Here is a 15536-nt window from a genome sequence, read left to right as displayed (position 1 = left end):
GGCAGTACTAGGAATATGGACAGATTTCACCTATTTTCCTTTTTTTTTCCCTTTTTTGATAATGTTCATTGTTGTTCAGTTGTTTCACACATGTCTGATCTGACTCTTCATGACCCCATTTGGGGTTTTCTTGTCAAAGACACTGGAGCAGTTTTCCATTTCCTTCTCCACCTCATTTTACAGATGAGGAAACTGAGGTAAACATGGTGAAATAACTTGTCCAGAGTCACATAGCTAGTAAGTGTCTGAGGCCAGATTTGAACTCAGGAAGATGAGTTTTCCTGACTCCAGTCTCAGCACTCTAACGACTGTGCCACCTACTTGCCCTTGTCTGGACGTGCACTAAACATTAGGGCCCCCAAACTAGGCTAAAGACTGAAACTTTGGGTGTCTTTTGTTCGTGGTACAGGATCTTCCCTTGTTCTTCTTCTCCCCAAGCTTTTAACTTGATCTAGCAAAAGAGAAATAAAATGGGCACTCATCCAAACAACAACAATTAATTGAATAAACATGAGGAACGCGTTTTAGCTTTTGAGGAGATGGACTGTGAGATGGTTATTTGTACATTGCTGTCATTCCGAGTTACAATTCACAACATACTTCTCATGGAAGTAATGCATGGTTAAATTCTAAAATATTGCTGGGCTTCAACTACCTATGAAATAGGCTGGACAGACTTCATCTGATGGAAGGGCAGGAGAGGGATGTCTCACAGTTTCGATGGAGTGAAACATCGACAAGAGTCACCAGTGCAATGAAGCAGCCAAAACCCCAAATGTTCGCCTCTACTTCCTTGTTTACATATTGTCTTCCCCCATTAGACTGTGAGCTCCAAGACAGAAGTGACATTTTTTTTTTAGATTTCTTTATATCTTTGGACTTAGCCCAATGTCTAGCACATGGTAGTTACTTTATAAAAGGTTTATTGACTTGCCTTGATTTAGGCTTCATTAAGAGAAGCATAGTTGCCTTCCCCCAGATATTCCTGACAATAATTCTCACGCTGTACCCCCACATGTAAAATATCACCTTACTCTTCAGTTTCCCATCTTGCCCAATCCCTAGAAGAAAAGACTTTAAACTGCTTTTGTGTCTTGAACCCTATTTGGCAGTCTGGTGAATCCCACAGTCTTCTTTCTGGATTAAAAACAAATAATTGAAGGAAATGCTAAATTTCAATTGAGTTTAGTGAAAATAAAGATGTATTTCCCCCATATAAGTTCACAGACCCCTTGCAATCTATCTACAAGCCCCAGGGTAAGAACCCCTACCTTACAGCATCACATGGAAAAAGAAAGGATTTCTAAGTAAACCAACATAAGTAGCAGCAACAGGAGCCCCTCTGGCCAATATGGGAGGAGCTTCCTTTCCTAGGAAGAACTGGGCCCCTCAAATACAAGGGTCAGTTCTTCTCATTCTGACTCCAAGTGAACAGCTGTCTTTTTCGAAAGACTTAAAAAAGGATTACTTCATGGGGGGTGGGGGTGGGAAGATAAAATCAAACTGCCAATGTACAAATAAAATGATTCTTTTTAATGATACTAGGCCACATCATTTTGCTTGTTTGTCCCCAAACCTCTTAGAATAGAGGGCTGGATATTTTCAAGAATTTCTCATTGTAAGTTGTTCTCTAGAAATAGGAATCAGACTCCAGTTGTGACTCCCCTTGTACCTAATTTTGCTTGTTTGGAACAGGTTTGTTGTTTCCTCTGTGGAGACACAGAAAAGCTGTACGTCCTCCTAGCCCCAATTCCTGTATTCAGAATAGCTTCTCATTTGCAGCTTTCTAATTTCTAATTGTATGGCTGCTTAATAACAGTTATACCCTGCTCCCATTTGGGACCCAGCTGACTGTAATTATAGGCCTTCAAACTGAATTTCCCAAGTCCAATGTAAGCCTTTGAAGTGAAACCTGATTTCATAGGGTGAGTTAAAATGCAGTCTCGTGAGATAGCTCGTGGACAATGGTGCAGGGAAGATCCAGTGTAATGTCTTAAATTCAACACACATTTATTGTATGTCTGCTATGTACAAGGCCAGACAGGTCAATTGAACCAGCTCCCACTGATGCAGGATTAATTACGATAGGGAGAAGCCCAATGGAAATGGAGCTCTTGATGAGTGACCCCTACTACTTCCCATGGTAGGTCATTCCACTCTTGGATTGCTGTTGTGGTGATCAAAATTTGTTTGTTTTTGCTTTATTCTGATTAATCCTTTATCATTCTATGGCCTAATAGAGATAGAAATGTCTGCAAGAATAGGGCAGAGAGGTAATGCTGGATAAGAATGAAGGCATTGGGACAATTTTTAAAGATCTTAGGCTTTTTTATTGGAAGCTCTTAGAAGTTGGATGCTCCAGGGGAATGGACTTTGGTGAAAAGGGGAAAGTAGAATGAGATAAAGGAGAACTCAGAGGCCCTTTCTTCCTTCTTTCTTTCTTTCTTTCCTTCCTTCCTTCCTTCCTTCCTTCCTTCTCTTTCTCTTTCTTTCTTTCTTTCTTTCTTTCTTTCTTTCTTTCTTTCTTCCTTTCTTTCTTTCTTCCTTCCTTCCTTTTCCTTCCTTCCTTCCTTCCTTCCTTCTCTTTCTTTCTTTCTTTCTTTCTTTCTTTCTTTCTTTCTTTCTTTCTTTCTTTCTTTTTCTTCCTTCCTTCCTTCCTTCCTTCCTTCCTTCCTTCCTTCCTTCCTTCCTTCCTTCCTTCTCTTTCTTTCTTTCTTTCTTTCTTTCTTTCTTTCTTTCTTTCTTTCTTTCTTTCTTTCTTTTTTTTTCTTTCTTTCTTTCTTCCTTCCTTCCTTCCTTCCTTCCTTCCTTTCTTTTCCTTCCTTCCTTCCTTCTCTTTTTCTTTCTTTCTTTCTTTCTTTCTTTCTTTCTTTCTTTCTTTCTTCTTTCTTTCTTTCTTTCTTTCTTTCTTTCTTTCTTTCTCTTTCTTCTTTCTTCTTTCTTTCTTTTTCTTCCTTCCTTCCTTTCCTTCCTTCCTTCCTTCCTTCCTTCCTTCTTCTTCCTTCTCTTTTCTTTCTTTCTTTCTTCTTTCTTTCTTCTTTCTTTCTTTTTTTCTTTCTTTCTTCTTCCTTCCTTCCTTCCTTCCTTCCTTCCTTCCTTCCTTCCTTCCTTCCTTCCTTCCTTCCTTCCTTCCTTCCTCCTTCTTTCTTTCTTTCTTTCTTTCTCTTTCTGTCTGTCTGTCTTTCTTTCTTTTTCCTTCCTTCCTTTGTTTTTTTTTTCTTTCTTTATTTCTCCTAGGGTTGAATCTGCCATGCTACTCTAGAAACTGTTTTCTTCAAATTTCTCCTCTAATCAATATATTACTCAATCATTTTTAATTTATAATGTTAATTTATTTCAATATCTACAATATCTTTTTTCTTCTTCCAATTTCCTTAGAAAAATGATGCAATTCAATAAGAATAGATATAAAATCTTACAATTGATTAAAAAAAGTCAGTTTCATAAGTACAACAAAAAAAGGGGGGACAGTTTTAAGTTACAGTTTGAAAGGGGATTTAGGAGTTTTTGAGGACCACAAAGTCAACGTAAGTCAACATTGTAACTTAGTAGCCAAAAAAGAACTCATGTGATCCTAGTGGGCATTGAGAGGTCTAGCTTGCAGCAGGAATAGGAAGTTAGAAGTCCAAATGTGTTCTTGTATGGTCAGCCACCTCTAGAGTATGGTTTCTACCACAGGCGAGAAAAGATATCCACAGGCTAGAGATCTTAAACAACACAAATTTAGCAGGAAGGACCTCAGGACCAAAGTATACGGGAATTGATTGGAGGGACAGGGCTGTTTATTCTGAAGGAAAGTCTTCCAGGAGACATAGTGTCATTCCTCAAATATCTGAAGGCCACTCCCATCAAAGAAGGGTTGTTCTGTGTCCCAGAGGGCAGAACTGGGAGCTATGGTTTCAGTTGGCAGAAAGGTGACTTTAGGCTTGATGATGGTGAAAGACTTTCTAACCACTGGAGCAATGCCAAAGTGAAATGGAGACTGTCACTTGGCTATCTTGAAGAAAAGAGTGGAATACCACAAAAGAACGTAGTTCAAGGGATCCTTTTTAGATAGGACTTATTTAGCCCAGATCTTCTTTGGTATTAAGTAACTAACTAATCAGTCCCTCTTCACAGAGGGATTAATTAGCCTAGATCTTCAACCAAGGCTGAAATTCTGTGGTTTGGTGATATGGAGACAGGTTCTGATCAATAGAACACTGTTCAGAAGTTATACATTCTGTGTCTAGACAGTGGTCATAATCCAGCTTTTAAGAAAAGAACTATTTCCAAGTTGAGGAAGTTCTGGGTTTTTTTTTTTTGTCATCTCTTCTATGTACTCTCCAATATATATGTCCTTAGTGGTGGACCCTAGAAATGGAAACACACACACAACTATAGAGCCATTCTCTTCCTACATGCCTTCCTGAAACATGTCTGCTTTCTATTTAATAGTGATTTTCTGGAGAAGCATGAAACATTGGGGCTAATTCTCACCTTCTTGATTTTTTAAGTGTTTTTTTTTTCAGGTGAACTTTTAACTTACAAGGATTAATTTAAATAAAATGTCACTAAAATGAATCATTTTCACTAAACATTAGAAATAGAAAAAAATATGCATTTGTCCAATTAACATAACTTTTATAGAAAATATTGGCAAGAAACAGAATTGATAAATCTATATGGTTCACTTCAGGTTATAATATTTATTTAATAATTAGTCTTTTTTTCTATGTCAATTCATGATCGATTAAATCACATTTTAGGCACTTTTGGAGCATCTACCACTTCATTGTTTCGTTATCTGTTTGCTTCTCTGTAAAAGTCTTAACTATTTAAAAGGAACAGCAGGTTGTATATAATAGATGTGCCCTTTCATGTGAGATCATCATTTTTTTAATTCAACTATGTAATGGAAATGCTTCTGTAATTTTATAAATTAAAATAAATAAATTTTCCCCAAAAAATAAACAAACAAACAAAAAAAGTCTTAGACAGCTGCTTCCATCATCTAGAGATTAAAGGACTCATGGGAGGAAGCACGGCCAATATTTGCCAGAGGTAAGACTTTAGCTAGGTCTTCTTGACTCTGAGGCCAGCTCTTTGGATATAAATCTATATGTTCCCTGGGCTCCAGATAAAGGCCCCTTTTTTATAAGGTAGCTAAGTTGTATAGTGGATAAATAAGCAGATGAAGAGTCAGGAAGACCTGAGTTTCAGTCCAGGTTCAGACACTTACTGGTTGTGTGACTGCGTGGAAGTCATGCCTCGAGTTGGAGAAACATTGCCTAACAACTGCAGCTTGATGGGAGTCTGCCTGAAAAGACTGATGATACATCACAACCTGTACTACTCTGTACTTTAAAAAAAAAAGAAACAATTTTTGTATTAATGTAATTCATCTTGACTCAAGAAGAATTTATAGCATACTGTGTTGTATCACATTGTATTACGGTACTTTACCTACTCTACATGCCAGGTGCTAGGAGAATACATACCAAAATTAAGTAATCCCTTCCCTTAAAGAACTTACATTCTCTTGTGGGAGGGTAGCATGTAATCTGCAGAGATAAATTTAAAATAGTTTAAGAGGTAAAGCACTCCAACAGCTGAGTTGATTTGGAAAGGTGATACCTGAGATGAGCATCAAAGGAAACAAGGGATGGTAAGAGTCAGCTGTGAGCCAGATGTGCATTCCAGGTATGGGAGAGAGCTTGGCTAAAGACAAAGACAGAGGAATTAGAATGCAAAATATATGAAACAACTAGCAGGCCAGGCCATATTGAGTCAAGAGGACCGGAAAAGGTGTAATGTGAAATGATCCTGGAAAGTTAGATAGGAAAACAACATGGCATTCTGAAGTTTATTCATGACATTGATGTCCTTGAATTCTCCCAAATGAGGATGAATGGGCAGGTGGCCCTGTGACTCTGCCTGGCATCCCAGACCCCCAGGAAAATCTGATTCCCAACTGAGAATCAGCTCTTTCTCTGGGACTTGGGAAAGGGACATTTGTTTTCTTGTATGAAAAACCTTTACATTTTAATTACCAGGTCTAGTGAGGCTGTTGGGAGTCTCTCTCCCTGAGTCCCCTGGGATGTGTTGCAGGACATTATCAAGGTCTACAAAAGTAATTGGTCATTAGTCTTCATTCAGTAACTTACCCTGACTTAAGAAAAAAATCAACTCTGCTGCTAGTAATGTAACTCTTCATAAGAAAAGAGTTTTTCTTTTCCATTTAGCAAGCCAAATGTGAACATAGTGCCAGTAATTTAGAAAGCCATTCTCATTTCTTAAAGAGACTAATCATACATATTTAATGGGTTAGTGAATGTGTTCAAAGAGTGGTAGACTTTATAGAATTCAAAATTTGTTTTCCTTTTTTCCTGCTCTAGAATTGAGGGTCAATAGGTGAATCAGTTATTGTATACTACTTTTAATATCTTTCTTTAATATCTCTCCAAATATGTACATATGTATTTTTTTCTTTCTTTCTTTCTTTCTTGCATTATTCTGCACTGCTTCCATTGATGACTCTATACTTTTGACTCCAGACTGGCAATATGAGGGTAAGATGAACACACACCCAAACCAACCTCCTCCACATGGCTTGTCTGTCTTTGTTGCATCCCTTCATGGAGCATCATTAGAATTCTCTCCACTCTATTTAGTTAGATCCTTTATCACAATTAAATTCCAATTATGTTTGTTTCTGTTGTGAAGCTTTAATTACAATTTATCCCTGTTAATCATCCCTTTATGTTCTTTCTTTGGGTTAAATTACCATCCCATTATCTCTGTCCTGAAGGACTTCTGCTCAACACTGGTCCCCGCTGGTGTCTTGACAGACAAATCTGAATGGGCTTAGCCTTTGTTGAGTGGCTCATGTTCTGATGCGGGAAGGCATGGATATGGGCCATGAGAGACTTTACACTAAAATATTCTCATCCGTTATGCATTTTTTTGTTAATGATAATCCTTTTATCAGCCACCAATATGAACTTAGGATACTTTTTTTTGAATGATGACGTCATAGCCATTTTATTTTCTTTCTTTTCCCACACTTTTAGATTGTAAGCTGGCTCGGGGAGGCCCACCTGCAACAATAGTGGCCATTGATGAAGAAAGTAAAAATGGTGAGTACTCTGGACATCTGTAAATATGCCTAAAGAAAGGTGGTTTCTCAAAGGTCATTATGAGATGAGCTGGGAGTTAAGTTAGAAAGTTAATGCTTTGGTCCAATTCAACAAACAACCCCATCCTTATCATGTCATTTCTGTTGCACTTTAAAGCTAATTTTTAATCTTCAAATACTTTGGTTGGAAAACATTCTAAGAGGATTTCTCACTGAATGGGGAGGGAGGCTCTCTGCTCAGTTGGGCCTGAGAAGATTTGATCCGTAAGTAGTTTCTGAGTTCTTTCCCAAGGTCTTAGGCCTCCTGAGAATTGCAGAGTGGGATGTTTCCTTTGTCACCCTTCTCTGCCTGTATACCCTTCCAAACACATGCAGTCTGCTGAATCTGAACGGGAATGATCCAGAAAAGCACATTAGAGAGCTAGACGGATTGACCTTTGATACAAACGTTGATAAAAAAGCTCTTCTTTTTTTTTGATAGTAGTTGTTTTGGTCAATTTATTGTGATACTGTGATAATGGATCCCCAGCGTATCACAGCCACCAGATTTTTTTTCTTTAAACTTTATATTAAAGATTCTTTGGGAAGATTTGGATATTCTCACATAGTCATGGTCACCATCCACAACTCTGCTTGGCTTAACTATACTTGGCTTAACTAATATCTCTGAGCAAAGGATTCCCAGTAAAGTGCACTTGACTTGAGCCCAGCCCCACACAGGTGATGTCAATGGCTGCAGAATGCACATACCCTGTAGTCAAGCACTGGGCATCTTCCCGTCCTTGAGTGGACACACCAATTAAAACACTAATGGTTCCCAGTCTGGATGTCTTTCCACAAAAGTTGGGCAGGTGAAATGTGGTAATGAGAGAAAGGGAAGGCCAAGAAACAGTCTAGCGAGAAGCTTGGAGGGTCTATTTTCAATTTGGCATTGTGGCAACCTCCTCGAAAATGAGTTCTGAGCCAGGCTGAGAGATGAATGAAGGGAAAACAATAAAGACAAAAGACTTTTTTGCCCATAAGACTACAGATTTCACAAATTTGGAATTTAAGAAGAAATCAGTATTTTATATTTATCCACAAGGGCATTCATTTTGTAGTAAATTGCCTTTTTTATTTCTTTGCTTTGTTTTTTTGTTTGTTTATTTTGTAAATCCATTGCTTAAAACATAGTCAAACTATGTCTTGGACACAGAGTAAGTGCTCAGTAAATGCTTTTTGACTTGACTCACATGACATGAAGCTATTAAAGATGCCTCCTGTTCTTTATCTGGACAAGCCCATCATTAATAACCTACTCAACACCAAAACCTGGGCAAAAACTTTTCCCTTTTTCCTTGCAAACCTTACCTTGAACAAACATTTATATAGTGATGTGCTAGCTCTTCTGATGGAGGACAGTTAAATGCTTATTGTGATGATTTTTCCATGAGTAGCCTCAGTTTCTATTTCCAGTAGCTTTAAGTTTGGGACTTGTCAGACTATGTGTGCGTCATGGTTTGCTTTAAAACAGTCATGGGCCTTCTAAACGGTTTTTTCAATCTCCATTTTCTGTTTCTCCTGAATATTTATGAGGAACGAAAGTACTTGGGGGGATGGAGATACATACCACTTCTGTCATAATCTGCTCATCTGTTTAGAAATCTCAAGGGACTTTATATTCTCTACTGACAGAGAAAGATTACATCAATTTACAACCAGGTAGTATTTGATAGGAGAATCAGTCTGTTTGTTCTCAGACATTCAGACATAGGGAAATAATTCACCCCATAATATAAGGGCTATTTCTTCCTGTTGAGGTGAAAAATAGTTACAGATCTTTTCTCTTTTTCTCACATCTTACAATATCTGCCAGATAATGAGTGTGGTTGGGTTGCTATTTACCTAACCATCAAATGAGTATTCTGTCATAGGCAGTAAAATTAAATCAAAAGAATCCATTCACTCTACTTATTTTCTTTGTAACCATACATTGTGCCCTTCAGAAACAGGAATTTTGGTCTTAGGCAAGTAGGGATATAAGAGGAATTAGCCTTCTAAGGGGGAAAACAAAACATTTCACTGTTCCCACTAGCACTCAGTATCTTCAGGCAGTAGGACAAATACAATCAGGAAGTAGGAAGCTGACAAGTATGTGTGTGTGTGTGTGTGTGTGTGTGTGTGTGTGTGTGTGTGTGTGTGTATGCGCTGTGCGTGCATGCACGTCCACACATGCAAAGGGCAATTCAGACTAGTCCAAAGAGAGAAAATCCACCTGCAAGGGCAGTAATGTAGGAAGACTGCCAAGCCTGGTCCTTTTCATGCCTCCCCTGAGCTCAGATGTCCACTTCCTTCTCTCTGGGGATCTGCCTCTTCCAACCCTCATGAAACATGGACTGGTAAAGGAGAGGGAGGAGGTACACTACCCATTGAGGGATACCCTGCCCTTAGATGTTAGCTTGCACAAAGCCCTAGTGACCCCACTCTAACTACTGCTCTGCCCTCTCAGATATTTGAGCTTGTTAAAATAGCATTTGGTAGCTGATAGAACAAGGCTGCTTTCACAGTTTATTCTGCACTGGCTTGTTTTGCCAAGTAATTACAACAGTGATGGCAGCCTACTGTAATCCCTCTTTCCACTGATTAAAACTAATTTCTCCAAGCATCTTTACAAGGATCCTCCAGGGGCAAAGTAAGGTGGCACAGAGTGATGGGGAATGTGGCATAAGTTCAATGCCTTTGCTTCATTGGAAAGTGACATGGTACAAACTAGGAAATGCTCAAAGTCACTCTTTCTAGAATTCACAAAATATGCCAACCATGGAGAACCCTGCCAAGGCTATGTCAATGTCACCCTAAGATGCCCTCAAGTGGTGCCCAGTGCCAGGCACAGTGCCCTTCATGTACCTTTGAACTGAATGGACGTGAAGTACTGGCCACATTCCCTTTTATACTTTGTGTAAAAACTGAGGTGCTAAAAGACACCTCAGCTCTGGCTATGCGTCTATTGTCAAATCCCTATTATCCTATAATCATGCAGGAAACAATCTCTGAAGAGAGATGCCATGTTTATGATGCCAGTTTCAGCTCCTGAATAAAGCTTTCAGGTTGTTTTTTTTTGTCTTGCTAGTAACCTGACTTGATTTCTCTGTCTTAGCCTATGTGCAAATCTGTGGGGAAAGTAAGAAGTAAAAAACAGTGTGGTCTCATGGCTAGAAAACCATAAGGGAGACAGGACAACTTGGATTCAAGTCCTAACACATTCTGCCTGCATCCTGGGACAAATCACATAGCTACTCAGTGCCCTTGCTAACTAAAACCATAATTTACCGAGCAAGTGGCAGTCTGTGTTGATTCAGGGAGTGTCTGGGAGTTCTTCACAACAATAAAATCATCACAGGCTCAAAGTCAACTGGCTGACATGAGATGATTTTGTCATTCCATAGAAGGATCACCCTTTGGGGCTTCCATAGGCTTGTATTAATCAAAATTTACAGTGGAAAAAATGGAATTCTTTAAAAATGAAAACATCCCAGAATAAATTACATTTTGGCAGCATCTCCATCTCTAGGTATTAGAGAAACTCCCATGACTTCCTCTACCCTTGATGTTTCTGAAATCAAATCAAAAACTCCTTTACCAAGATATTTCACTTTTATAACTATAATGCTGTCATAAAGAATTTAGGGATTGAACAAATTATGTATGACACTAGAGTGTTATTTGTTCAAAACAGTAATATGCATTTTCTTTGCATATATCCATAGTATTGTTGTTTTTCAGTTATTCAATCATTTCTGGCTCTTTGTGACCTTTTATGGGGTTTTCTTGGCAAAGATGATGGAATGATTTGCCATTTTCTTCTCCAGTGTATCAAGGCAAACAGAGGATAATTGACTTGTCCAGGTTCACACAGCTAGTGAGTGCCTGGGGCTAGATTTAAACTCAAGTCTTTCTGACTCCAGGCCCAAAAACTATTCACATAGCCTCTTAGCTGACATATATACATATACATACATGTATGCATGAATACATAAATAGGCATGTAGATGATAGATAAATATTAGTTGATATGAGTGATAAGATATTTTCTATCATATGATATCTATGATAAGATAATATGTTCTTTATGATATGATAAAGTACACAATTCCTTTTTGGAGTTCAAAAATCATAAAAAATATCAAATTATTAACTCTGCATTTAGTAGGGCAGCCTTTGGCTCTAACCCCTTGTTAGGTTGAAGTCACTTCTCTTACACTTATTGGCTGTGCCACACTGGGCAAATCACTTAACTTCTCAGTGCTCCAGGCAACACTGGGAGATTTAGCTACTTACTAGGAGTGACCAATCTGCTCTGATGTGCTGGCAGAGGGGGACCTGTGTTTAATGTTGATTACATGCCAAGAACATTGCTGAGCTTGAACAGCTTCAAATAAAAAAAAGTAATGCAATCCTTCATCTGGGAGGCCATTATGATGGGGGAGCAAAGCTATTCCACTCTTCCCCCTTTCCCCCAAAAATGTACAAAACACTTTCCTGGAAGGGAGATTTCAAAAACAACCAAAACAATGATCATGACAATGACAACAACAAGCTAAAATGGTACACCAATCCCTGCCCTCCTCAGTTATGGCCAAGGCAGTAGAAGAAAACATAGACACGGAGAACTATGATAGGAAATAGAACAGAAACACCAAGAAAAGGGACCACGTGTGATCTATAGAGAGTAGGAAAGAAGCAATCCAAATGTGGATATTGAGATTTAGTGGTGTTGCTTTGGGATCATAGGGAATGGCATAAATTATGACACAAATTGGAAGTGAGGAGAATAATTTTAGAGGAATGAACCACCATGTTTGGTGAGCCTATAGGGTAAATGAAGGCACAGGACAATGCCCATATGGTGATGGATGAAGTTATGGGAAAATATAGGACCACCAAAGAAGGAAGCAGAGAATACTAAGGGGAAAATGAAGCTAGAGATAACAAAAACAAAACAAAACATGATGATAGAATAAACAACAAGCAATGTATTTAGTCCAGAGGAAATGGGTAAGGGAAGAAAAGAGGGGAAGAGGAAGGGAAGAATGTGTCCAGTACTATTGATCATTTTAGTATGATTTCCAATGGAATTTGTATGAATTTGTGGGTTTTCCAATTGGTTAGAGATCTTCCCTAAAGTATAAATGTTTTAAAATATATTTCCACATTGATTTTACAGGGAGTAAGAATTTGTGAAAGATAACCTGCTTTCAAGCAAAAAAAGATTTTGGATATAAATTGAATAGCTTTTTTATATATAAGAATAGATGTACAGTTTAAATTTGAAAATCTTTGTTCATAAAAAGATAGACTTCAGTGATCTGGTACTATGTGAGAAGTATCTCAGTCCTGAATGATGAGGTATAAAATAGGCATAATTGGATGTTAGACACACTAAATATAAGAAAATATCTCTAATTTGAGTCCTTGGTGGTTATCTAAAATCACAACATTTAAACAAGACGATATAAGATCAGTAAATCAAAAAATAAATCGACACAGTACCTATATTCCAGATACTGTAGTAAGCATTCAATATACAAAGAAAGATTAATAATAAGATGAATATATTGCACTATTTTCCTCGGTTCTAGAGTATCAAAAATGGTTATAACTCAAAAGGCAATGGAGAAGCTCAAAGGGAATATGAATGAATTGCAGCTCATTATAAACTAGGAATCACAGAAGAAACCACGTGATGATTTAATATTTCTAAAAATATAAAAATGAAATGGACTTGTCATTTGATAAAACAGAAATTACTGATAATTTATGTGTTTCATTGGAAACCTTAGAATGTCAAGAAAAAGTATATAGAAGCCCGAAGCCCATTGATTAGATCCCCTGTATCAATCTCATAATACCACACAGAAAAGAGTTGTACAGGTTGGAATCAGCAAATATCATCTGTAATGGGGATAATCTAGAAGCCTTTCCAATAAGATTGGAGTTAAGCAGCAATGTCCATTGTCACCACTATTATTCAATATTCTACTAGAAGTGTTAGCTATAGCAATAAGAAGAAATTGAAGGAATTAGAATAAGCAGTGAGTCAACAAAACTCTGAATCTCTGCAGATGATACAACAATATACGTTGGAGAATCCTAGAGAATTAACTTTAAAAAATAGTTGAAATAATTAACAACTTGAGCTAAGTGGCAGGATGTAATACAATCCCACACAAATCATCAGTATTTCTATATATGATTAACCAAGTCCATCATCAAGACATAGAAAGATAAATTCAATTTAACAGAAGTGTTGACAACATAAAATACTTGAGAGCTTATCTGATAAGACAAACCTAGGTACCATATGAACACAATTAGAAAACACTTTTTATGCAAATAAAGTCAGATCTGAACAATTGGAAAAATATTAAGTGTTCATAGTAGGTTGAGTCAATATATTAAAAATGGCAATTCTACCTAAAGTAGACATAGAGCTAGAAAAAATATTAAGAAAATTCATCTGGAAGGACAAAAGGTCAAGAACATGAAGGGAATCAATGAAAAACAAAATGTGAAGGCTGGTGGCTTAGATACACCAGATCTCAAACTGAATTGCAAAGCAGTAATTGTGAAAATAATCTGGTACTATGTAAGAAATGGAATGGTGGGTCAGTAGAAGAGATTAGGTAGACAGTACACAGTGGTAAGTGACCATGGTCATGTAGTTTTTGATAAACACAAAGATCCCAGTTTGGGGGACAAAAATTCACTATTTGATGAAAACTGGGAAAACTGGAAAGCAGTAACTAGGTATAAATCAACATCTCACACGAGCATATGATTTCGACATAAGGGGTATGTGATATTTTAAAAGGTTTGAGACATAATTTCTGGGTTATTTAATAATTGTATTAATAATGAAATCATTTTAATAAATGGATGGTCGTTTGGCCCTCCTTCTCTTAGACCAAAGACAATTATGGTGGCAAGCTCATGGCTTATATGTTCTTTGGAAAAGGAATATTCAAAAGGATGGCAATGAATTCTGATTGGTAAACAATGAGAGAATGAATATTACAGTAAGGGGCTGGACCTAAACTTTTATTATATCATCCATTTTAAACACCCCTGCCCCCAAGCCTTGGGCAGTTTATTCAAAGAATTTGCCACCCACCCAAGCCTGAGGGAACACAATATCTTCCTCACCTAGGTGGGGTCCAGATAGATAGAGGGTTAGTCAACCTTCAGAGACTTAGTTCTTGAAATGAGGATTAAGATAAAGGGGAAAACTGAGTCTCCCCAAATTGTGGGTTATTAATATCATTTTTCTCAGGGGATACCATAAGCAAACTAGAGAAGATAAAATAGTTTACCTCTCAGATCTACAGATGTGGGAAGAATTTATGACCAAACAAGAGATAGCATTACAGGATGTTAAATGGGTAATTTTTATTTTTTTATTTTTTTTTTTACATCACAGTTTTTGCTTAATCAAAACCAATTCCACCAAGATTAGAAGGAAATCAGAAAACTGGGTAGTGGGAAGGGGAAGTTTATGGCAAGTTTCTCCAATAAAAAACACATTTCTAAAAAAAATAGAACTGAGTCAAATTTACAAAAATGCAGATCACTCTTCAATTGGTAAATGGTCAAAGAATACGGACAGGCAATTTCCAGATGAATAGTTGCATGACACAAAGCTCAATCACTATTGACTAGAGAAGTGAAAATTAAAGCAATTCTGAAGTACCGCTTCATGACTATCAGAGTGGCTAATCTGACAGAAAAGGAAAATGACAAATGTTGGAGGAGGTGTTGGAAAACTGGGACACTGATGCACTGTTGGGGGAGTTGTGAGCTGATCCAACCATTCTGTAGAGCAATTTGGAACTATGCCCAAAAAGCCATTAAACTATGATTACCCTTTGACCCAGCAATATCACTGTTAGGTCTGTATCTCAAAGAGATTTTAAAAGGAAAAGGACTTATACGTACAAAAAACTGTTTATAGCAGGTGTGTGTGTGTGTCTGTGTGTGTGTGTCTGTGTGTGTGTGCGTGGTGTGTGTTGGTAGAAAAATTGGAAATTCAGGGGATGCCATCAGTTGGGGAAAAACTGAACAAGTTGTGATATGTGATTGTGATGGAGTAATATTGTGCTATTATAAATGATGAGCAGGATGCTTTCAGAAAACAAGCACACAAAAACCATCTGAAAAAACTTACATTAACTGATACAAAATGAAGTGAGCATAACCAGGAGAATATTGTACACATTAGCAGCAATTTTATATGATAAATAATTGTGAAGGACAAGTATTCTTAGTGATAGAATGATCTAATTCATTTTTGCAGGACACATGATAAAAAATTCTATGCACTTCCAGAGAAAGAATTGATGGACTCTGGATGCAAATGGAAGCATGCTTTTTTTAAACTTTATTT

The 15536-nt window shown here is 37.5% G+C and overlaps 1 protein-coding gene across 2 annotated transcripts in view; it reads left to right on the top strand.

Moving 5' to 3' along the window:
- Positions 1-15536, top strand: part of PCDH15 (protocadherin related 15) — a 1495046-nt gene that overhangs the window by 648358 nt on the left and 831152 nt on the right. For both annotated transcript variants that reach the window (XM_020978669.2, XM_078150714.1), the window contains one exon: positions 7053-7118. In XM_020978669.2, the coding sequence (XP_020834328.1) occupies positions 7053-7118 (66 nt within the window). The remainder of the gene's footprint in view (positions 1-7052; positions 7119-15536) is intronic.

The sequence above is a fragment of the Phascolarctos cinereus genome, unplaced genomic scaffold, assembly GCF_003287225.1.
Source record: "Phascolarctos cinereus isolate Bilbo 61053 unplaced genomic scaffold, phaCin_HiC Scaffold_3;HRSCAF=262, whole genome shotgun sequence".
NCBI classification, from domain to species: domain Eukaryota; kingdom Metazoa; phylum Chordata; class Mammalia; order Diprotodontia; family Phascolarctidae; genus Phascolarctos; species Phascolarctos cinereus.
This window is presented reverse-complemented; position numbering and strand designations above follow the sequence as displayed.